The sequence below is a fragment of the Diospyros lotus genome, chromosome 3, assembly GCF_014633365.1.
Source record: "Diospyros lotus cultivar Yz01 chromosome 3, ASM1463336v1, whole genome shotgun sequence".
In the NCBI taxonomy this organism is placed as follows: Eukaryota; Viridiplantae; Streptophyta; class Magnoliopsida; order Ericales; family Ebenaceae; genus Diospyros; species Diospyros lotus.
This window is the reverse complement of record NC_068340.1, coordinates 28157398-28180857: the sequence shown is the minus strand read 5'-3', so window position 1 is coordinate 28180857 and position 23460 is coordinate 28157398. Positions and strand designations below refer to the sequence as shown.

The 23460-nt window shown below is 37.6% G+C and overlaps 1 protein-coding gene and 1 pseudogene across 2 annotated transcripts in view; both read right to left on the bottom strand.

Moving 5' to 3' along the window:
- Nucleotides 1-23460, bottom strand: part of LOC127796313 (ABC transporter G family member 28-like) — a 30943-nt gene that overhangs the window by 2086 nt on the left and 5397 nt on the right. The window contains exons 4-11 of one of the 2 annotated variants that reach the window (XM_052328395.1): nucleotides 13179-13242; nucleotides 12936-13082; nucleotides 12718-12752; nucleotides 4840-4913; nucleotides 3454-4280; nucleotides 2813-3109; nucleotides 959-1450; nucleotides 264-412 (exon numbers count right to left, since the gene is read on the bottom strand). In XM_052328395.1, coding sequence (XP_052184355.1) covers nucleotides 264-412; nucleotides 959-1450; nucleotides 2813-3109; nucleotides 3454-4280; nucleotides 4840-4913; nucleotides 12718-12752; nucleotides 12936-13082; nucleotides 13179-13242 — 2085 coding nt within the window. Of the gene's footprint in view, nucleotides 1-263; nucleotides 413-958; nucleotides 1451-2812; nucleotides 3110-3453; nucleotides 4281-4839; nucleotides 4914-9186; nucleotides 9271-9373; nucleotides 9851-12717; nucleotides 12753-12935; nucleotides 13083-13178; nucleotides 13243-23460 lie in introns of those variants that run through there. The other variant, XM_052328396.1, reaches the window with a different exon arrangement.
- On the bottom strand, nucleotides 9669-10617 carry LOC127796314 (uncharacterized; annotated as a pseudogene).

Sequence of the window (23460 nt, the reverse complement as noted above, 5' to 3'; positions counted from 1 at the left end):
CATATATGTTTGTTTCTTGAGGAAAAAGTTATGAAATTAGCTTTTGAAACAATAGATGCCTTATCACAGGGAAATATTAACAGAGGAGATGTATGATCAGAAAAAATAGGCTTATAAGATGATAGACACCTGAAAAATAAGATCTTAATCCATAAATAATTGCAACCCATAAATTTCTAAACCTGAGCTTTGCATATTCAAACCAAATGCAGTAGGAATGTAGGATCATGATAAAGCAAAGAACGTTAATGCCTTTTACTTACAAACTGCAATGACCGTGTAAGTGTACCCAAGTGCCCCAAAGGTTTCATCGCTTACTTTAGCAAGTGTTCCCAGACATATTCCGGCTATCAATAAGATCAGAAAATCAACAGCTTGCATTCTAGCTTCTCGCAGACGTTGCCTGCCAACCCTGAAAGAAATGAGAAATTACACAATTCAGATCTCAATCATCACGAAAATTACAGACTTGATGGATGAAGGTTTATTTCTTTGGCAACTTATAGCTTGAACCTCAGAAATTTCCAACATATCATGCTCAGGAGAGATGCCAGATTGGACACGATAGCATTAGCGACCAATTTCTCCATACCTTCTAATCATTTTTACAGCGGTTGGAATTTTTTATAATGAAATTAGAACAGCAAATAAGATTTGAGAAATCTTGTGAATGCTTCAATCTTTGTACTAACTTAATACATATCTGAAGAAAACCATTTTTTTAGTGTAGTAGTCAATTTGGGATATGGTCATGGATTGAGCAGATTGGAGATCTAGAATTCATGTAGCTGAATTCACAGGTGGGATTAAGGCTTGTGATTGGTGCTGTTTTTTGTTGTTAGTAATCAAGTTGGTTCTTCTGGGAAAATAAGGGTCTGCAAAGAAGTTAGAACCTGAGAATTTTATGGAAATTCTGTAATAAAAAGGCGTGGAGGGGGTAAGAGAGAAAATTAATTACCTCCCAAGAAAATATTTATATTGCAGCAAAATGCCAGGAGTTTTTCGGTTGGATAAGTCCTTTGCATTTAGGAAGTTATGCTGTAAAAGGTCACCCTTCAAGACGACATGGAACTTCATATCCTGCCACAGGTCTCCAGCAAAAGATTGTCCAACAGAGCCATCAGCAACAGATTTTGATCCATGAGCTGAATCTTCCCCTGCTGAGGATGATACCCCAGCAGTAGAATTTAGCATATCTGGGGGCACAGCGTATCCATTATGAAGCATCCATCTGAGAGGAAGTTCTTTATAGTTTATGCCTGAGTTTGTGCTTGGTTTTTCAATTCCCTCAAGGATGTCAATGAAGTAATCTGGAGGATTAACACGCTCAGGAACTTGGATCCCAAGGCCTGCAAAGTATTCTTCAACTTTCTTCACTGATCCATGATATGCGGTAAGACCACCTTTAGCTAGAAGTATCAAGTCATCAAACATCTTGAACAAGGTGTAGCTGAAGCAGAATAGCACAATCTCTATAGTTAGATGATTACATTTGATCGGCAATAAGATGGCACTAAAATTTCTAGTAACTGGGACAATAAGGAGAGTTTGATGCTTCATCAACATGATTTAAAAAAGATGAATTACCAAAAGTGCCTAAGTTTGAGGAGCTAGGCATTAACTTATGTCATATGTCTTCCAATATTTTCATGAAGTTGCTTTGTACTGTTTACACTGCGTTTGTCACTAAGTTTGAGAAGCAAGTATTACATCTCATTTTTTGTCCAATATTTCATCAAGTGACTCCGTAGTGTTGCCATTCAGTTTATGTTCAAGGTTATGCATATAAAAAGCTGCCAGATGCATTTATCAATTGCAACTTTTCCTCGAGCTTCTATCTTTAAAATTCACTGAACTAGTTTTCAGATAGAATTCTGTTCCAATTTATGAGAATTTCTTAAAGAACCAGATTATTTCATATATTATGAGTTTGAATATTCCATAACAAAAGACTTCCATGCCTTCCAAGAGTTACTGTTGGATCTTGTCTGTTGGATCCATCATTTGTCAACTTGAAATAAGAAAAAGTGATGGGAACAATACTCATCATTTGTCAAGGTTGGGGTCTTCCGAAGTGCAATTCTAGAAGCTTGCTCAAGCTTCTAGAATTGCACTTCAGAAGTATTTTTCTTTTTTGTGGGATGTGATACTCTGAGCATATCCCACAAATGTCAGATTATTTTTTTTTTAACTATTAGAATCAAATAATACCTTACTTGTCTGATGTGAGATTGGATTATGACACTCTCTTCTTGTCTAGTCCTTGGTGCCCTTACCAGGATAGAATTCAAACAAAATTGTACCATAAGGGACTCTAGCCATTCCTTAGCTGCCAACAAGGGAATATTCTAGCACTCCTATCCTATGAAAGAGCATACCAAAAGAAACCACACTTAATATAACGGTAAATTCTATGTTATGTGAATTTTTGAACACCACCTTATCTTCAAGCTCGAACTGTCAAAAAGAGTGTTTAATTTAGTATTTATTTTTCTGCTGTCCCAGTGATAAACTCATCCTTACATTGAAAGCAGGACTACTAGAGCTACTTTGGGTTAATTTTCTGGAGCAGATGACAGTGGTATAAAATAAATGCACCAATACAAGCTAACATCAAAATATTTGGAATTTAGCAAGTGGCTTTCATAATCTACAGCACACAGAGGCCGCATAATGAGAAAACAAGCAAAATAAGCAAGAGAAATGCACTCAGTTCAGCTTAATGTTCGCTTTATCCAGGCAGGGGAAGACATTACAGAAATATCATGGAGCATGACCTAATAAGAAGGGTTTTATAAAAGGTTAAAATCACCTGGGTTGGTGAACCACCATGCAAATGTTTACTCCTTCTAAAGCTTCACGGCGTAGTGCTCTAAGTAATAACTGTGAAGAAGAACTGTCCAAACCAGAAGTAGGTTCATCTAAGATCAACAGGGAAGGTTCCATGACCATTTCCAACCCAACATTTACTCTCTTTCTTTGACCTCCAGAGATGCCTCGCTTCTCCACAGTCCCAACTAGGGAATCCCGCACATGCTGCAGTCCCAAGGACTCAATGACTCTTTCAACAACTAGAACTTTCTCGGGTTTAGGCAGATCAGCTGATAGCCTACAAAAACAAAAACATAATTGATATTTAGTAAATTTATATCCAACAGGTGAATAAAGAAGCTAAACATAGAGGAAACAGCAAGAAGCAAGACAAACAATTCAAGTCATTGAGTATGACTGTTGCAGAAAAGCACTGGTCTATATGAATGAGCAGTTACTAATCCATCAATTTAATCAGCAAAATGATGTGGCTCTGAAGGGAAGATTGAATAACTACACAACCCGTAACTAGTTATGTATATATAATAAGGCAATGAAGTTTCAGGATAAAATTTTCATGGTTAAAAAAGGAAAACAAATCAAGTTACAAGTGGGGTGCATCATAACACTGAATTGGCATACCTGCACCTAGCGCTAAACCACAGATTCTCCTCTACTGTCAAGTTTCCATGTACTATATCATCTTGTGGGACAAACCCGATAATTTTCTTGTATGAACGAATTGATTCTACCTTCCCATTTATGATAACCATACCACTCATCATGCACCCAGTTGCTTTTCCAGCTAAAGCAGAAAGAAATGTTGTTTTTCCAGCCCCAGATGGGCCCATGACAGCGGTAACATGGCCAGGTATAATTTTCCCAGTCACACACCTTAATAGATTCTTGTTTTTCCCTTTCAAAGTGAGTGTTAAATCCTTGAAAGCAACCTCAATTGTAGGCCTAGTTCTGATGTCAATATCAGTAGCCATTGAAATGACCCCCGAGAAAGTCAAGTTCTTGTTTTGCTCCTGCATAGCTTTTTCCTTTTCAATTTGACCGTAAGCATACTTGAAAATTTGGCTGCGAGTATGCAACTGCTTACCCTTAGGCATGTTCTTTTTAAAATTATTATCTCCAATCTCCATATTAAATCCTTCATGACTGTCAGGGTCTTCCTCAAGCTCCTGCATCATCTTTGTAAGGTTGCTTTGATCATTTTTACTTCCTTTTGGCATTGGTGGTAAGGTAGACTTCTTACGAGAAAATGTCCGTGATAACTGGGTTGAAAATCCAATTGCATGCTTCTTAGCAACATCCTTTGCTGATTTCCATCTTGCATGTGCCTGAGCAGTCTCTCTGGCACTTCTTGCAGCTGCTTCTCTGGATTTTGCTTGCTTTTTTTCTTTAGTACTGATAACTTGATCAGAACAGTTATAGATAATAAGAAGTATAAGTGACAAACCAACCTGCATAGAAAATGAAAGTTTTGAGCTTCCAAACTGTTTTTGCAAGATAACATCAAACTCAGTCAGAGCCCAGAAATGAAATACAATATATGGATCAATAAACTTGTAAACTTATTCCCTGGAAAATTTGTGCTTCTTGTGACTGGGTCTTTCAAAGTCAAAGACGTTCATTAAGTTATTACAGATTGTGAACATGTGTGGAAAAACATAACACTGACTGTGGCTACCTTAAAATAGATTGTAAATGGAAAAAAAGGACATCAACGGACACAAATAATCCCCTACTTTTCTGTCCCATTTTCTGCTGGCCCGCCTTTCTACCTGAAAGGATGTTAGGCTAGCCCACTTGAGGCAGTACCTTGGAATCAAAATAGTCATTAACTTGATGAAACATTTCAATATTGTCCTAGTACTACAACCAAATATAAATTATGTACAATTGTGTCAAGTGAATCTATATACCCACAGCAAATCTGAAATTAACAATTAAATCTGATATAAAGAAAATACATTCAAATCTTCCTCTTACATATTATCTAAGAATAAGCTGATCACTTACAAAAAGAAGGATGCCATATGCAGTAATGTTCTGATTTGCAGTTTTTTCTTCACAAGTTGCCAACTCAAAGCACCCTGCAATTTTGTCCACGATGTCATAATTATTGAACATTCCAACTTAAGTGTGCAAGTTAATCTTGAAATTATGCAAAAAAAATGGGGCAAATTATATCCAGAACCCCTTCCCTCCCCCAAAATGGTACAGGGCTAGTGCATTCCCCTCGACATTTGAGACTATAACGGCATCCCTTATTTCTCAAGTATCCCATAACAACTCACCCTCTTTATTACTTACCATCAATTGGCCATAGAAAATATAGATACCACATCAAATAATTATTCCAAATCATGTATTTTACCCAATCCAAAACTAATAATAATTAAAAAAATAATGGATTTCAACATAATGTTGTATACTGACATAAATTATTATCCAGGATTAATCACGATTAACTTTGAAAATTTTAATTTGTAGGCGTCGTCAATTTAATGCAAATTACTAATTAGTTTATCAAGTCATTAGGTGTTTTATTATTCTTCCCTACCCTTTCACTCTCTTATCCCTCTCACCCTCCTACACTTGCAACCTAACCACCCCAAATCACACACTTCCACCACCACGGGTACTGCAAAACACCTTACTGTCATCTATATGGACAACCACCATCCAACACAGATTCTACCATGATCCAAACCACCTGACTGTCTATGACCCCATGCCATTAAATGGGCACAGCAACACTACCCTCCCAACAGAAAAGGTGATAAAACTCACCATAACCAATTGGTAAGAAACAGCCCCAATACCCTCATTCAACAACCTACACAAGCACAAAGCTCAACAAAATCCGACTGTTGGGAAAAGAAGTATTCTCTTCAATCTCACATACTCCAAAATTACATTATACAAGAGATATATATAGTCTACTGATCACAAATTAGATCCTATGATCAAGCTCTACTAAATCAGATCCTAAAATCTCGTTCTGAATAATATCCTGTCTACTTTCTATATTTACAATGTATTGAATATTCTAGCTGTTTGTCTTATTTACAACACTCCTCCTCAAGTTGGAGCATAGATGTTAATCATGCCCAGCTTGTTGCAGATATAGACAATCTTAGGACCATTCAAAGCTTTCGTGAAAATGTTGCCTAATTGTTCGTTGGTTTGACATGACTAGTTGATGTGAGACCTTGCTGAATATGGAATCACAATCGATCTAAATATGTTTAGTTCTCTCATGGAAAACTGGATTTGATCCAATATGTAGAGTAGCTTGATTGTCACACCATAGTTTCATAGGTAGAGAGTTACCAAGACCAATTTCACTCATCAATTGGTATATCCACATGAGTTCACACATTGATTGTGCCATGGCTCTATATTCTAATTCTGCACTTAACCGAGACACTATACTTTGTTTCTAACTCTTCCATGATACCAAGTTACCTCCAACAAAGACACGGTATCCCATTGTTAATCTGCTGTCAACCTTAGAAGATGCCCAATCTGCATCTATGAAACAATCAATACGTAAATGACCATGATTACCATATAATATGCCATGTCCTGGAGAACCTTTAAGGTAACATAAAATCTGTTCTAGGGCACTCCAATGAGAAGTTCTCGGAGAGGACATCAACTGACTCACAAAGCTAACGTGGTAGGCAATATCAAGGCAAGTCACTGTCAAATAATTCAATTTTCCAACCAACCTTTAACATCTCAAGATTATCAAATGATTCTCCATCCTTTGCTGTAAGTTGCAGGTTCATAATCATCGGCACACAGGATTGTCAAACAATTCTCCATCCTCTGCTATAAGTTGCAAGTTCATAATCATTGGCGTGCTACATGGTTTAGTGCCCAATTTCCTTGTTTCTTTGGGAGAGAAAGATATCCTTTTTAGATCTTGTAACTTCGTTGCCTAAGAAATATTTTAGAATCATGCTAGATGTACATCACTTTTGTACATCTTGGGCTACATAAGGGGGTATTATTACTAAAATACCCCTCGCCTCACGCGCCTCATGAGGATTTTTTTGTCATTGATACACCTTTATGTAGCCCAAGGTGTAGCTCAAGGTGTACCAATAGCATTTTCCAATATTTTAACTGTCCCAAGTCTTTGGTCTGGAAATGCTTCTATAGGAAGGATTTTAGTGATATAATACAAGTACTGTTGCTACCTGTGATCACAATATCATCAACATATACAACTAACAATACAATATTAGCCTCAAATTGTTGATAGAATACAAAAATGATCACAAGAACTCTTCTTCATCCCAAACTCTTGAACTATTTCATTGAATCGCCCAAACCAAGCACAAGGACTATGTTTTAACCCATATAAGGATTTTCGAAGTCTACAAACCTTACCCGATTCCCCCTAAGAGCAACAAACCCAAGTGGTTGCTCCATATACACCTCCTCCTATAAATCACCATGAAGAAAAGCAATTTTGACATCTAACTGGCACAAAGACCAATCATTAGTAGCAGCAAGGGAGATAAATAGGCGAACATAAGCAAGTTTAGCCACCGAAGAAAATATATTCGAATAATCAACACCATAGGTTTGAGAATACCCTTTAGCAACAAGATGGGCTTTGAGATAGGGGAACCATTAGGATTAACCTTGATGACAAACACCCATTTACAACTAATAGCCTTCTTATCAGTAGGGATGGGGATAAGTTCCCAAGTACCATTCTCATTGAGGGCACGCATCACATCAATCATAACTGCTCACCAGCTAGGATGAGATAAAGCTCCAGGTAACGTTTTAGGCACAAAAATAGAATCTAAAAAAATAAAGCATTGCAGTGAAGGAGACAAATGTTCATAAGAGGAAAATGAAGAGATACGATGAGAACATTGTCGTTTTCCTTTGCAAAGTGCAATAGGAAGATCAAGACTAAAATCTATAGAAGAAAGAACTAGGATTGGGATAGAGGGAGACGAATTTGTAGACAAAGGAGCCGGTGGAGGATGTGACGCAAGATTATGAGAGTGATGAGAGTAAACTTAAATAATAGGTGGAGGGTAAGACATAGGAGGATCAACACAAGTTGTCACGGTACATACCAAAAAAGTACCGTCCCTACTACCATGAGTAGAATTAGGTGAACGAGGAAAGAATGAGGTAGTCTCAAAGAAGGTAACATCAAGAGACACCAAATATCGACCTAAATCAAGAGAATAGCATGGGTATCCTTTCTGGGTCGGAGAGTACCCTACAAAAACACACTTTAGGGATTTTGGATCCAACTTAGATACATGAGGATCACAAACAAAACAAGTACAACCAAAAATACGAGGTTCAATAGGAAATAAAGACTGGGAGGGTAACAAGATAGAGTAGGGAATATCACCTGCAAGGACAAATGAGGACATTCGATTGATAAAAAAACAAGTGATGCAAACAACATTTGCCCAAAATGGCTTAGTTACCTGCATGTGAAAAATAAGGCTTGGGCAACTTCTAACAAATGTTTGTTCTTTCGTTTGACAACACCATTTTGGGGTGGTGTATCAACATATGACAATTCATGAATAATACCATGTTGGGATAAAAAGGAATTAAAAGGAGTAGAAAAATACTCAGAGGCATTTTCACTGCGTAAAACATGCACAGAAGTATGAAATTGTGTTTGAACCTCAGCCAAAAAAGGCACAAAATGTAGAAAACTACTCAGAACGATTATTCATTAAGTATAACCAAGTAGCACGAGAATAGTCATTAGCAAAGGTTACAAAGTATCAAAAACTAAACTTTGAGACCATTGGACACGGACCCCAAACATCCAAATGGACTAACTCAAAGGGGGATGAAGTCCGTTTGTTAATTCTAAGTAAATTGGACACACGATGATGGTTTACAAATTGACATGACTCACAATTGAAATGAGATAAATGTTGAAGACGAGGAAATAACTTCTTCAATGTAGACGAGGAAGGATGCCCCAAACAACAATGAAGATCAAGAGGAGATAGGACACTTGAACAAGCAATTGGTCTTGGTATTGTCATAAGAGTAGGTTCAAGTAAATAAAAACCACTTGATTCACATCCTCTACCAATAATTTGCTTTTTTATAAGATCCTGAACTGAAATACACAATGGTCAGGAAAGAATGAGACGACAATTAAGAATCCAATTGATTTTCTAACAGATAGTAAGTTGAATAAAAAATCAGGCAAACATAGGATAGATGACAGTGAAAGCGATGTAGTAGGATTGGCAATGCCAAAACCCACTATAGAAGCAGTGGATCCATCAGCCAAAGTAACTGTCAGTAGAGTTGGTAGATGTTTTTGAGAAGTAAAGGAAGAAAGAATACCTGCATCACCAGTCATATGATCTATGGCACCTGAATCAATGACCCATTTGGAAGAGGATGACACAAGACATGTAGTGGGATTACCTGAATTATCAACCATGGTTGTTGGAGCATTGATAGACTGTTTTTGAAGCTTGGTATTGAGTAAAACGAGCACACTTATCAGCAGAAATTAAGACAGTCTTACCAGTAGACAAAGGACTAGTTTCATGAGTAGCGAAGTTAGTAACGTGCTGCTGCGGTGGTTTCTCGTGGAGTTTTCGACAGGCATATTTTGTGCAACCAATTTCACCACAATGAGAGGATGTTAGCCTGCTATTGTTATCCTGTCCACAACATCCATTCCTATTGGTATCACCACCATTCCTGCCACCATGTCCATTCCAGCTACTCTTACCACCATGATTTCCTGTTTCATTCCACATTCTTTGACTTACAAGTTCAGTATTATTACTAGGAGGAGAAGGCTGAGACACCTTTGCTCATAATACTTGAGTGAAGGTATCACGAAGAGATGCAATCTCTGAACTTGACAGAATCTGTGGTCGGGCAGCATCAAACTTAGACAGCAGGCCTACAAGAAAACTCATAACAACCATCTGCTCATGTTGAGATTGTTGAACCTTTACATCACGGCTAAAAGGAAGATGAGTGTTCAGCTCTTCATACACCCGTTTAAAATCCATAAAATATTCAGTGAGAGTCCTGTTTTGTTTTTTGAGTCGATAAAACTCCTTGCATACATCATATATGTGAGAAATATTTCCTTTTATAGAATACAAGAATGATAATCCATAAGTTCTTTGACAAATTCACAGTGATTCACCAAATCGATTACCTCCGTGTCAATAGAATTTTGGATCTGCAGGAAGATTTTGGCATGCTCTCACAACCAGGCTTTGCAGTAGCATCAAATGGAGGCTCATCAATAAGGTGATCATCCCTTTTTATACTCCAAAGATATAGCCGCACAGTTTTACTCCAATCTAAGTAGTTTCGATCATTGAGCCTATGTTCTGCGATTTTTGTTCTTAGAACAACGTCATAAATCATAGTCTTCATATCACTTTTGGTATCAACCCTTTCTACTGTTTTGGTCGATTCTGTTATTTTGTCTGCCATCACACTTCACACTAGGAGTTTCGAATATTCAAGACCAATTGGAAACAGAAACACAAGATAGAAAAGACAATGACTCAACTAGACCAAAACACAAAATAGAGAGGACGATGACTCCATTAGGCCACGTTTAGATCTCGTTCTGGAAAAGAACACAGAGACAGAGAACTCAAGACTCAATAGGGCCGCACCAAGAACACAGGAACCCTAGGACTCTGATACCATGTTGGGAAAAGAAGTATTCTCTTCAATCTCACACACTCCAAAATTACATTATACAAGAGATATATACAATCTACTAATCCTAAATTAGACCCTATGATCAAGCTCTACTAAATCAGATCCTAAAATCAAGTTTTGAATATTCTGTCTACTTTCTATATTTACGACACCACCCATGGTCACAGGACGGCGCAAAAACTCAACCACCGAAAAATGGAGGTGGGTGAATGATACCAATGAATCCCAATAATCATATGGCGGAGTTTAAAAGGTGAAAAAACAAGTTATTTTTAGGGAAAAGTACGTCATAGAAGATATTGAACCATATAAGAAAAAAGTGAGTAAATGTAGATTGAGAAGGTTGCTACTATTTGAAATATGGAAAAAAACATTTCTAAGAGAGTTGAAGGGAAAAGTTACCATCCAAAAAGAATCTTGCTGGTAGAACAAGAGGTATTTAAAAAAAAAAATCAAAACCAAGACAGTTTTCTACAATTGGTTTTATACTTGATCTACTTACTAAGATGCTTAATGGAAAGATCCAAAGATAAAGATTTGCATGTGGTATTTATAAACTTGGAAAAAACCTATGACAATGCCTCAAGAAGTCTTGTGGAAGGTGTTGGAGAAGAAAGAAGTATGAGTTGCTTATATATACTTATTAAGGACATATATCATCAAGCATAAATGCATATTAGGGTTTTTGGAGAAGATACTAAGGCTTTCCCAATTAAATTTGGATCACATCAAGGGTTTGCATTGAACCCACACTTATTTGCTCTTGCTATGGATGAACTCACAAAAAACCTCCAAAAAGAAGTGTCTTGGTATCATTTATTTGTAGATGATATTGCCTCGATAGATGAAAAAAAAAGGTGTGAATGAACTTGAATAATGGAGAAACACCTTGGAATCCAAAATTTGGGTATTTTTAATGTAAGTGCATATGATATTACTAAGAACCTTGATGATAAAGTTATTTTGAATTTGGAAATCTTGGATCAGTTGTTCAAAAAGAAGGGGAGATTATGGAGGATATTACTTGTACAATTAACTCATGATGCTTAAAGCAAAGAAGTGCATTTAACATTTTATGCAATTATAATATCCCTTTAAAGCTAAAAGGGAAATTTTATTGTACAAGTACAAGTCCATCTTTGTTGTATGACTCTAAATGTTGGACGGTTAAGCACCAACATGTAACAAACTAAGAGTGTATCTAAGATGAGAATCTTATAGTTCATGTGTGACCATACATGAAAAGAAGAAATATGAAATGAGATCATACTAATAAGGTTGAAGTGGTGCCTATATGAAAATTAGATGAGGGAGTCATGATTAAGATGATTTGGACATTGAGAAGAAGGTTGATAGAAACACCTATGCGGCAAATGGATGAAATGGGCAAATTTTGTATCAAAAGAGGGAGGAGGAGAGGGAGAGGGAGACCAAAGAGAACTTGGTCAGAAACCCTTAAGATAATATATAATGGCCTTGCAGAAGATATGGCCATGGATAGAGTTAATTGGAGATCTAGAATTCATAGCCTATCTCACCCAAATATAAGGATAAGAAATAATTAAATATTGAGCAGTATTTGACAACTTTATGTAGCTCTTATACTTGCCACTCACATTAAAGTTCATGAAAAAACACTTCCATCTAATTTCAGAAGTACCAGAAGACGAAGATGGTCATGGTCACATTAAGCTCTAACTAAGCAATAACTATTTGAACATTAACATGAACTTCATATTATTGATAACATCATTGAAAGCAACAGGCCTTTTTAAACAAATAAAATACCCAGTGGAGTTGTCAAAATATAACCTGCCAATTTATGCCTGAATTTAAGGGAAGCTATCTGCTTCTGTTTTTTTTCCCTCCACAAGAAGACACTCCTATTCAGCATCCTTTCCTCACTGGAATCCTAACCCATAAAATTCATGACATTTTGTATACCATCTCCCTAAAATGAGATTCTTTTACAGTGTAAGTTGGAAAACTAGATCAGTGTTGCACTTCATATTTGAATTCATGTTCTTCTTTCATTAATATCACACTTCAACACTTAATTATGTGTCATTACCAAAATATTCATTTTTCTCTGATTCTGAGAACCATTAGGTGAGAAAATAAGGATTTCCAGTAATGAAACACACAAAAAAGGAATAGAAAAAAATTACTTACCCACTTGTGATGTGGAGCCAGTCCTGCAGAAATGTCTGCAACATGAAGAACACTGTGATCAGCAATAGAAAGAACACATCATAGATCTTTTATCTGCAACTTAAATGCTCTAAAAGAGAAACTAAAGAAATTTTGGCTGCCAATTTCCAGAGCATCCAACTACAAGAAACAAAGTTATTATGCACAACTGCAACAAGTTCTGAGATAATAATCAATACCCACTACTGCAAGGATTTTTTTTGACAGTACTCGGACAGTATGATCCTGCTGAACAGAATACCTCAGTACTACTCAAAACATCAGCCCAAATATCTGCTGCACCGCAGGTATGGTTTGGCTGTCCAGGAGGCAGTTGGTACCGGTAGCTGCAGTATTTGTGTTTCCCAAACATTAGAATCTTATCTAAAGCATTTTAAATACAAAAGGAAGGACACAATCATAAGAAGAAGAATCAAACTTACGGATCACATACACCGGTAGTTTTATTGAGTTTAGCAAGGGGGCAATAAGAACCCAGTGGGCAAGCTACAATGACAAAAAGAAGATTGCAACCCCACAAGGGAAAAGTTAGAAAGAATATTCTCTGTCATGAACGAAGCATTATAAATACAAAATATAATAAAATTGTATTAAGTCCAAAATATTCAAACTCACAAATGTTCTGGGTAAAATGCTTCCAGTAAAATGTAGTTTTCTGAGTACAGGATTAGGCTCATACAGCATGTCAAATGATACAAGGCAATTTCTAACTAGGTAATGTGATTAGCAACTAACAAACCCTGCCAATATGCATGGGATGAAGTTGCTACCAATCCATACTTCATGAATGAAGTCAACCATAAGATGATCAAAATGTTGTGCCCAAATGTCAAAAGTTGCGGCTGCACACATATAATATTATAAACATTGAAATTAAAGGAAGAAAGAAGATGCTGGCAGTCGCATTTCGTACAGCAGTTGCAATTAAAGCAGCTGAAATTTCAGGCGGCGCCAAACGCGTTTTTAATGCATAAGGGAGGCCTATAAATTGTTTTCCATTCCAATATCCCATTTGTAGAGAGTAAAGTAGAGAGTTAGAGAGAATTATTGAGAATGTTTTCTCCTATTTTCAAGAGAGATTGTTGTTGTTATCTCTTTGTGATTTATAGAGAAAGTTGTAACTCCTATTATTTTTCATAGTGAATTCTTTTCTCTTTGCCCATGGTTTTTACCCTGATTTGTTTGGGGGTTTTCCACAAAAATCTGTGTGTCCAATTTTCTTTGTTATTATTATTTTCTCAAATTATTAACTGCGACCTTGCTCTAATCTAGTGTTATTTTTACAACAAGTGGTATCAGAGCCTACATTGGGGTGTTTATATATCTACTTATTGTATGCTATGTGGTTGCCACTATAAAAGTGGATCCTCCACGTCAAAAAAATAAGTTATATTATTAATCACTCTTTTGGAAGGTAATGGGTATTATTCACGTATACAGGGGTACTATTCACATGTATGGTTACTATTCACGTGAAATAGTGGGAGCTAATCTTGTGCTCAAAGTAGTTCGTGATAGAAGCAATGGCGGGAAAATTTGAGATTGAAAAGTTCAACGGGAGAAATTTCTCACTGTGGAAGTTGAAGATGAAGGCTATCTTGAGAAAATATAATTGCCTAGCGGCCATCAGTGATAAGCCGAAGGACTTCACAAATAATGACAAGTGGAATGAGATGGACGGGAATGCTGTTGCAAATCTTCATCTGGCACTAGCAGATGAAATATTGTCTAGCATAGAAGAGAAGAAAATGGCAAATGATATTTGGGATCATCTTACAAAATTGTACAAGGCCAAAACACTTCACAACAAAATTTTCCTTAGGAGGAAATTGTATACTTTATGGATGTCAGAATCTATTTCGGTGAGGGAGCACATCAACACTTTGAATACTCTATTTTCTCAACTCACATCTTTGGGTTATAAAATAGAGACAAATGAATGTGCTGAACTTTTATTTCAAAGTCTACCAGATTCGTATGATCAACTCATCATCAATTTGACAAATACTTCCACTACGAAAATCCTAGTCTTTGATGATATTGCAGCTGCTATTCTAGAAGAAGAAAATCAACGCAAAAACAAAGAAGACAGGTTGGCCAGTTCACAACAAGCGGAGGCACTAACAGTGGTGAGAGGGAGATCAACGGAACATGACTCAAATGGGAGTCAAAATCATGGTAGGTCAAAGTCAAGAAGTAAGAAGAACCTGAAATGCTACCACTGTGGCAAAAAAGGACACTTGGAAGAAGGATTGCTAAAATTTGAACAAGAACAATTCTAGTCCTCAAGGAAATGTAGCAAGTATCTCAGGTGAAGGTGATGCACTATGTTATGAAGCAACGACGACTTATGAAGGCAGAAAAGGTGACTGCGAGGTTATAGATGTTGAATGGAGAGACTTTACTGGAACAAGAAGCATTAGTTGCTTTATATAATCCAAGTGAAAGATCTACAATAGTATGGCATCAGAAACTTGGACATATGTCTGACAAGGAATGAAAATCCTTGTGGAACAGAATCTACTTTTGAGTCTCACAAAGGTATCCTTGCCCTTTTGTGAGCATTGTGTTACAGGTAAGCAGCACAGGTCGAAATTCAACACATCAAATTCTAGAAGCAAAGAAATTCTAGAATTGGTTCACTCTGATGTATGGCAAGCATCGGTTATGTCTCTAGGAGGAGCAAAGTACTTTGTGTCATTCATAGATGACTATTCAAGGAGATGTTGGGTGTATCCTATCAAAAGGAAGACAGATGGGTTTCCAGTCTTCAAAGTATACAAAGCACGGGTGGAACTTGAATCTGGAAAGAAAATCAAGTGTTTGAGGTCAGATAATGGAGGAGAATATACTGGCAATGAGTTTACTGAATTCTGTAATTAGGAAGGCATCAAAAGACAGTTCACTACGGCATACACTCCTCAATAAAATGAAGTGGTAGAGCGGATGAATAGAACTTTGTTAGAAAGAATAAGAGCAATGTAGGGGGCTGCAGGCTTAGAAAAAGTCTTTCTAGGCAGAAGCAATTAATACCGCTTGTTATGTGATAAATCAGGCCCCATCAAATGCAATTGAGTTGAAGACACTGATAAAGATGTGGACTGGGAAGAAAGTTGGTTGTTCAAACCTCCATATATTTGGAAGTCCAGTGTACGTGATGTACAATGCCCAAGAAACTACAAAGCTAGATCCAAAATCCAGTAAATGCTTTTCTTGGGGTACATTGACGGAGTTAAGGGGTATTGCCTGTAGGATCCCACTACCCACAAGATCATAGTCAGCATGGATGTTATCTTTGTAAAAGATAAACTACAAAGACAAGAAGGCGATGATAGCACGGTGAAATTGTGAGAATCCCACACCGCCTCAGCAAGGGAAACCTGGGCTATATATAAGGAAGATGATCCCTCCACCTGTTAAGCTAGCTTTTCAGGTTGGAGTTCTACCTCTAACTTCTCATAATGGTATTCGAGCCGACCCCCGAGCCTCTGAACGCAGTGGTGGGGCAAACCTCAGCGAGGACAATGAGTCCCAAGGGAGGGTGCGTGTAAGCACCTTAAGCAAATCCCACATCGGCCATGCAAATGGGGGAAACTGGGCATATAAGTGCGAATGGTGTTCTACATAGTGACGCTCGTTTTGGGATTAAATCTCAGAGCGACAAAACCGGGGATTGGTTGCGACCTGAACCGGACAATACGTTACTATGTGGACCCCGACCATTACATAATGGTATCAGGGCCAACCCTTGGCTGGGGGACTGCCCTCAGTCGTGGTAATGGACCAGTACCCTGCCTGATCACCTAGGCATGTATCAGTTACTGGAGAAGCTTCGACATGGGGGGGAGTGTGAGAATCCCACATCACCCCAGCAAGGGAGACCTGGGCTATATATAAGGAAGCTGATCCCTCCACCTGTTAAGCTAGCTTTTCAAGTTGGAGTTCTACCTCTAACTTCTCATAGAAATAAAATCCAGAGACTATAGTGGTACAGGTAGAAAAGGAATCTGAACAAAAGGATTCTTTTGAAGTAGCACCAGAGCATGAGGAATAAGAACCAGTTGTGTTCGAGGCACCAAAAATTCGTCGGTTAGGTCGCTTGACAAAAAGACTAGGTTGGCACTTGGATTATGTTATGGAGAGCAATGTTGCATACTGTCTTCTAATAGAGGATGGGAGCCAACAACTCTTCAAGAAGCAATGAACAATTCAAATGCATCTCAGTGGATGGCAGCCAGTGTTCAAAAATTCGGCCTAGGTGACCGCCTAGGTGCTGAGCGGCAACTGGCAGCAGCGATTTAGGGCTACTCGGTAGCCCTATGCGCCATGGCCGACTAATCGGGCCGCGGCGCCGCCTAAGCGGACCAGGCGGCGCCTAACCGCCTGGGTCGCGCACGACTTGGGCCACCTAGGTCGTGCGCGTCTTGGGCCGGCCTTTTTTCCCCCTCCCTTTCTCTATTTCCCGATCCCCTTTCCCTTTCTCTCTCTGGTTGTGTTCATCGCGGCTCCTCTCTCTCCCTCTCTCCCCTTCGATCTCCTCTTGGTTGTTCGTCGCCGCCATTGATCTCTTCTCTTGGTCTTGCTATCTCATTGCTTCCGACCTTGCTGCCGACCTCACCTGTTGCCTGTTGGTCATTCTCTCTCGTCGTCGATCGCGTCTTGCTGCGCTATGTATCCAACTATCCATCTTCCTCCGCCAACACAAGCTTTCCTTTCTGCAGCAACTCAGCAGCAAGCAGCAACGCAAAGCTGCTTGAAGCAGCGAGCTTGCATATTGCTTGCTTGCTGCTTGTTGAAGCAGCAACGCAAGCTTGCTGCTTCAAGCAGCAGCTGTTGATTTCATTAGATGAGTTTTAATTAAATTTTAATGTATATTATTCAATACTCAGGAAAAAATAGGAAGTGAAATGAATGATTCGGATAGGACTGGAAGTACGGGAGCATCGTCCGAGGCCTCCTCAATTCTTAAAAGGAAGTCAAATGATGTCGGATGGGAGTATGGAATGTTAATTGATCCGAAGAATGTGGATAAAATTAAATGTAAGTTGTGTGGTAAAATTATGTCTGGAGGTGTTTATAGAGTAAAAGAACACATTGGCCACATTTCTGGAAATGTTTCTGCATGTCCAAAATCTTCTCCAACTGATCAAGCCAAATGTAAGAATGTTATTGCCGAGGCAAAGAATAAGAGGAAAAATAAGAAGAAGGAGGAAGATTTGATGAGATCAACTGTTAATATCTCTGAAAGAGTGGAAGGGGATGATGAAGATGAATTGCAAGAGTTAGGTAGCAGAAAAACGTCCCGTACTCTTGGCCCTATGGATAAGTTTGCAAGCTCCATCAGCCCTGAAACTTGTTTGAGTGCGAGAATGACCCAAAGGCAACAAACTATTAGTGAAGCACTATTTAAAGAGAGAACACAGTCTGTTCGTGAATATTGTGCTAGATGGGTGTATGAAGCTGGTATACCTTTCAATGCGATTGACAATGATAGCTTCAAATTGTTTGTTAAGGCGGTTGGTCAATTTGGGCCGGGCTTCAAACCTCCCAGTCAATACCAATTGAAGGAACTGCTATTAAAGGGGGAAGTTGACAGAATAAAAGAGTTATTGAAGAAGCATAAAGAAGAGTGGGCACGAACTGGGTGCTCCATTATGACAGATGCTTGGACAGATAGAAAAAGGAGGAGCATCATGAACCTATGTGTTAATTCTAATGCAGGTACTGCTTTCCTTTCTTCTAGAGAGTCTTCAGATGAAGCACATACGAGTGAACTTATCTTTGAGTATGTGGATAAATGCATTGAGCAAGTTGGGCCACAAAACGTCATCCAAGTAGTAACCGACAATGCTGCCAATAATATGGGAGCGGCAAAATTATTGAAGGTGAAGAGGCCAAATATCTTTTGGACCTCATGTGCTACTCACACCATCAATTTGATGCTTGAAAGTATTGAAAAACTGCCGAAGTATAAGAAAGTCATTGATCAGGCCAAGAGTTTCACAATCTTCATTTATGCACACCATAAGACCTTGTCCTTAATGAGGTCATTTACGAAGAAGAGGGATATAGTGAGACCAGGAGTTACTAGATTCGCTTCTGCTTTCTTGACTTTACAGAGTTTGATAGAGAAAAAGGCCCAATTGAGGGCAATGTTTACCAGCTCTGAATGGGAGGAGTGCAAATGGTCAAAGATTGTTAAAGGGAAAGCAGCCTATGCTACTGTGATGAGCATTGCTTTTTGGAATGGTGTGACTATATGCCTTAAAGTTTTTGCACCTTTGGTGAAGGTGCTTCGAATTGTTGATGCGGATAGAAAGCCTTCTATGGGCTTTTTATGTGGAGAGATTAAGCAAGCAAAGGAAGATATTAAGGAGGCCTTAAATAATCTTGAAAAGAACTATAAGCCTATTATGGAGATTATTGAAGCAAGGGTAAAAGATAGGCTAGATAGTCCACTACATTTTGCAGCTTATCTTTTGAATCCCTACTACTTTTTCAAGGATATGGATATACAACTTGATAATGAAGTGATGGATGGGCTTTTTAACTGTGTGGAGATGTTTTATCATTATGATGGTGAATTGCAAGGCCATGTTATAAATGTTGAGTTGCCAAAGTATACTCGTAAAGATGGAGCTTTTGGAAAATCGTGGGCAACTCAAGGGTGTGCGAAAAATGATGACAATTATAATCCAGGTATAAAATTCCTTTAATTCTTTCTATTGTGTATTAGTGTATAAATTAAATTTGTTTACTTTATACTTGCTTGACCTATGTAGTTACATGGTGGGTGACTTATGGAAATCAAACTCCAAACTTGCAACGAATGGCGTGAAAGATTCTCTCGTTAACCACTAGTTCATTCGGTTGTGAAAGTAACTGGAGCACTTTTGAAGGGGTTAGTGTATATATGAATTATATTTATTTACTATCAATTAGTTATCCTTATTCAGTTATCATTTATATTGATATTGCTTTTATTTTATTTATGTAGATACATTCGAAGAAAAGAAATAGACTAGACGTGGATCAATTGAACAATCTAGTCTATGTTCAATTTAATGCGAAATTGATGAGCAAGCACAAAAGGGAGAAGGAAAGGAATGTTGATGTGCTACTTGCTAGTGATGCTAGTAATGCACAAGGATGGATCGTTGATGGAGAAGATGATGAAGAAGTTGAGCCTGGTACAGGCTCACTTGGGAAGTGGTTGGTGAAGCATCGTGAGCAAACGAGATGCTTCAAGCTCGAAGAAGTTCTAGGATGAGAGAGCTTCATGAAGATGATTTTCAATCAGAAGAAGAAGATGAGCAAGAAATCAATGAATTTGATTTTGAGTCCGATGAAGATCGTGTATTGGAAGAATATGGAGAGGAAGAAGACCAATTAGATAGTTAGACTTAGATTCTTCGGATATGGTTTATGTTGTATTATTGCTACTTCTACCTTCTTGAACTTATAACTAATATAATAATTTATTTTCTGAGTCTTAATTCCATTATTTCACTTGTCTTTTCAACTTTGATTTACCTGAAAATAATATCAAATTACATCAAAAGGTTTTTAGAAAAAAAAAAAAAATCATTTTTCCTAGTCGCCGCCTAGGCCGCACCTAGGCGCTAGGCCCCAGCCTGGCGCCCAACTAGCGCCTAGCGCGTTTTTGAACACTGATGGTAGTAATGCAAGAAGAAATTGAAACTCTTCATAAAAACAAGACTTGGGAACTTGTGTCGTTACCACAAGAAAGAAAGCCTATTGGTAACAAATGGGTGTAAATCAAGCGTAATAGCGATGATTAAGTGGAGCGATATCATGCAAGACTGGCGGTAAAAGGATATGCTCAGAAATAAGGGATTGATTTTAATGAGATATTTTCTCCTGTTGTTCAAATTACCACAGTTCGAGTAGTCATGACAATGTGTGCTACATTTGACCTACATCTAGAGCAGCTAGATGTGAAGACAGCTTTTCTTCATGAAAATCTTGAAGAAGAAATATATATACTCCAACCATATGGTTTTGAAGAAAAAGGAAAAGAGAACTTGGTTTATAGGTTGAACAAATCTCCATACGGTTTCAAATAGGCGCCGAGATGTTGGTATAAGAGATTTGATTCTTTCATCATGAGCCTTGGATACAACAGACTTAATGCAGACCCTTGTGCATATTTCAAGAGATTTGGTAAAAATGATTACATTATTTTGCTGTTGTATGTAGATGACATGTTGGTAGCAAGCCCCAACAAAGATCATATTAAAGGATTGAAGGCATAGTTGGCTAGGAAGTTTGAAATGAAGGACTTGGGACCAGCAAACAAGATTCTAGGGATGCAAATTCACTGAGATAGAAATAATAGGAAGATTTGGCTTTCTCAAAAAAATTATTTGAAGAAGGTTTTGCGGCGCTTCAACATGCAAGACTATAAGTCAATTTCTACCCCACTTCCTATTAATTTCAAGTTGTCCTCTAATATGAGTCCTAACAGTGAAGTAGAGAGGATGGAAATGTCTTGAGTACCATATGCATCAGTAGTAGAAAGTTTAATGTTCGCTATGATTTGTACGAGACCAGACATTGCACATGTAGTGGGAGTGGTAGTTGGTATATGGTGAATCCTAGTAGAGAGCATTGGAATGCTATGAAAAGGGTCTTGAGATACATTAAGGGGACCATAGATGTTGCATTGTGTTATGGGGAATCAAAATTTGTTGTCAAAGGATATGTTAACTCAGATTATGCAGATGATCTTAACAAAAGCAAATTCACCACGGGATATGTGTTTGCACTTGTTGGCGGAGCTGTAAGCCAGGTTTCAAAAGTGTAGTCAGTTGTGGACACGTCAACAACAGAAGCAAAATATGTAGCAGCTACACAAGCCAGTAAAGAAGCAGTATGGTTGAAGATAGTATTGGAGGAACTCAGATACGAATAAGAAAAGATTTTTCTATTCTGTGACAGTCAGAGTGCCTTGCATCTTGCAAGGAATCCAGCCTTTCATTCAAAGACAAAGCACATTCGAGTTCAGTACCACTTCGTTCATGAGAAAGTGGAAGAAGGAATTGTGGATATGCAGAAAATTCATACAAAAGACAACCTAGCAAATTTCATTGACAAAAGCGATCAATACTAACAAGTTTATTTGGTGTCGATCCTCTAGTGACCTAGTATAAACATAAGCAATAGGGAATGGTGTGAAGATTGATTGATTTTCAATCAAATCTTCAAGTGGGAGATTGTTGTGCCCAAATGTTAAAAGTTGCGGCTACACACATATAATATTATAAACATTGAAATTGAAGGAAGAAAGAAGAAGCTGGCAGCCGCATTTCGTAGAGTAACCGCAATTAAAGCAGCTGAAATTTCAAGCGGCGCCAAATGCGTTTTCAACTCGTAAGGGTGGCCTATCATAGGCCTCCCAGCTCAATTGTTTTCCATTCCAATATCCCATTTGTAGAGAGTAAAATAGAGAGAATTATTGAGAGTGTTTTCTCCTATTTTCAAGAGAGATCGTTGTTGTTATCTCCTTGTGATTTAAAGGAAAAATTGTAACTCCTATTATTTTTCGTAGTGAATTCTTTTATCCTTACCCGTGGTTTTTATCCTGATTTGTTTGGAGGTTTTCCACGTAAAATTTGTGTGTCCAATTTTCTTCGTTATTATTATTTTTCTCAAATTATTAGTTGCGATTCTGCTCTAATCAGGTGTTATTTTTATAACACAAGAAAAGAAAAAAAAAAAAAAAACAAAGAACCAACAAGGTTCGAGAATCGACATGTTACAAAATAGATTGACTTGAGAACTTTCCCCGTTGTACTCTTGATCTTGGTATATTTTTTGCTTATGTCTACTTTATGGTTAGTAAAGCTTCAGAACGTTTCAAGTATAAGTTATTAAGTTTTATGGGTTAAGGATGTATTGTGAGTCAAAATTATTTTTAAACATGGATTATTTACAGGTATCCATGGGGCACATTGCTAGTGAAGCTATAAAATTGGATTTTACTATGAGTCTTGCATGGTTGTAAATAATAAAATAACCTAATTCTACACTGGTAGTTTACTAGAGAGGTCTTGGGTATATTAGTTGGTCCTGTGAACCCATAAGTCAACTTCAACTAGTTATTTTGGGTCTGAACTAGTGGTGTTACAAATAAGTTTCCAAAGTCAAAAGTCTTTTAAGTTTTCTATCAGGACAAGGATTTTTCTAAAGTTAGTTTAAAGTCATATAAGGATTCCAGTATAATGTAGATTGTGTCAGAGAATTACAAAGATTTTGAAGTTTCTTTGGAATCAGTTTTGTAACGAGGACAAATCTTTTTAGATTCTTTTAGTGTGATATAGAATTTCCTTCTTATATTTTTGTATGTTTATCCATTAAAAGTTAAAACCATTTAAATAGATTGATAGATTGGGTTCACCTCATTTAATTCTTAATAACAAAATTTCATTTCATGTACCTACCCTCAAACCTTATATAGAAGATATAATCTTGATTCTATGATAACATGCCAGCATAATGTGGTAGGGTTTTGGATGATTTTCTTTATCTATTGCATTTCATAATGCTTCTCTGTCTTCTCTATCATTTACTTCTTTCCCTCTTATTCTACATAAGATGTTTGTACACCCACTCTCATTTCATGCGATTACTTTGATAATTGTGTGCTACTGTTGATGATGCGAAGAAAGGGTTAAGCTGTCC